Source organism: Geospiza fortis, unplaced genomic scaffold (genome assembly GCF_000277835.1).
Source record: "Geospiza fortis unplaced genomic scaffold, GeoFor_1.0 scaffold425, whole genome shotgun sequence".
Lineage (NCBI taxonomy): Eukaryota > Metazoa > Chordata > Aves > Passeriformes > Thraupidae > Geospiza > Geospiza fortis.
The window spans coordinates 2,958,462-2,959,840 of NW_005054387.1; the positions used below are offsets into that span (position 1 = coordinate 2,958,462).

General features: G+C 65.1%; 1 protein-coding gene across 5 annotated transcripts in view; it reads right to left on the reverse strand.

Annotated features, from left to right (window-relative positions):
* Nucleotides 1–93: 93 nt before the first annotated feature.
* Nucleotides 94–1,379, reverse strand: part of CORO6 (coronin 6) — a 3,813-nt gene continuing 2,527 nt past the window's right edge. For 3 of the 5 annotated variants that reach the window (XM_031060654.1, XM_031060651.1, XM_005425441.2), the window contains 5 exons: nucleotides 1,080–1,184; nucleotides 847–992; nucleotides 710–767; nucleotides 397–627; nucleotides 94–290 (listed from right to left, as the gene is read on the reverse strand). In XM_031060654.1, the coding sequence (XP_030916514.1) occupies nucleotides 168–290; nucleotides 397–627; nucleotides 710–767; nucleotides 847–992; nucleotides 1,080–1,184 (663 nt within the window). In that variant the 3' untranslated portion in view covers nucleotides 94–167. The remainder of the gene's footprint in view (nucleotides 291–396; nucleotides 628–709; nucleotides 768–846; nucleotides 993–1,079; nucleotides 1,185–1,379) is intronic. The other 2 variants (XM_031060650.1, XM_031060653.1) reach the window with 2 other exon arrangements.

Here is a 1,379-nt window from a genome sequence, read left to right on the forward strand (position 1 = left end):
TGGAGCAGGATGCCACTGATGCCAGTGGAGGCGGGTCAGGGTCCGACCCCTGCCTGCCCCCTCGGCTCCTGGGGAAAGAACTCGGCTCCGGGCTTCTGCCCAAGCTGGGGACTCGGCTTTAATCCCCGGCAGGCCGGGGCAGGGCTGGCCCTGCCGTGGCCACCGTGCTAGTCCGTGCCGTTGGTGAACTGGCCGAGTTTGTTCTCCAGGTCGGAGATGCGCTTCTCCTGCGCTTGGACCGTCTCCTTCAGGGCACGGATCTCCTCCAGCACCTCCTCCAAGGCTGGCTGCTGCAGGGAGGGGGGAGACAGGGTCACTGATGAATCAGCCCCCTCCCAGGCCACCCCAGGGCAGGGGGACAGCCCTGCTGCCATGTCCCTATCCCCGGACACTCACAGAGAAGTCTGAGTCGCAGGTGGAGTGCCTGCGTCGGGGGCCTGGCGGGGGTTTGCTGTCCAGGATGTTCTTCTTGACCACCTTCAGCTCCCGGTTCTTGATGGGGACGTACCCATCCCGCAGCGAGATGAGGATGGGCTCTGCGTCCTTCCCCGACAGCCACTCATCCGCCTCCAGGGCCGGCTCGGGGCCTGGCGTGTCGGGGGAAAGGTCATCCTGGAAGAGGTCTGACTGCGGGGGAAGAGAGACCATGGTGAGATGTGGGGTGTCTCCCCCAGGCCCCCATCTCCCCTGGGACCCCCCCCAGGCTCACCTTGCGTGGCACCGTCATGACAATGGGCTCGCACTTGCGCTCGTGCAGCTTGAAGAACCTGCGTGGGGCACAGGCACTCAGGGCCCAGCTGACCCCCCTGACCCCTCTGGCTCCCCCCAGCCCCCCTTGGCTCTCACCTGGCGATCTCACACTTGCTGACATCCAGCCCACGCTTGGGCATGAAGCCCATGCCCCGCTGGGGCTCCTTGCTGCTGTAGGTGTTCAGGTAGTGCACGTAGGGCGCCTCGTGCGTGATCTCGAAGTACCGGATGCTGCTGTCACCCTGCGGGGTGGGGACAGCTGTTAGCCAGCCCTGGCACCCTCAGGGACAGGGTGACACGGGAGGTGAACCCCAGGGAAGGGGGGTTACCTTCCCACAGAGGTAGACAATGCTGGAATCGGCGTCGTAGAAGGGTAGCAGGACCCCGTTGCTCGTGTCCATCTCTTGCAGGGCAATGGGCTCCTCAAAGTTATTCTGGGGGGCAGTGGTGGAGGGGTGTGAGCAGTGACCCCAAAACCCCCACCCTGGTTAGTCACACACATTAGCCACGGCACACTGGGGGACAGAGCTTGTCCCCTCTGGGGTACCCAACCCCCCAGGCAGGCAGCTTGGCATGCCCCCCAGCCCCTCTCCTGGTTACCTGCATGGCTGGGTTCCCCCAGCCCGGCT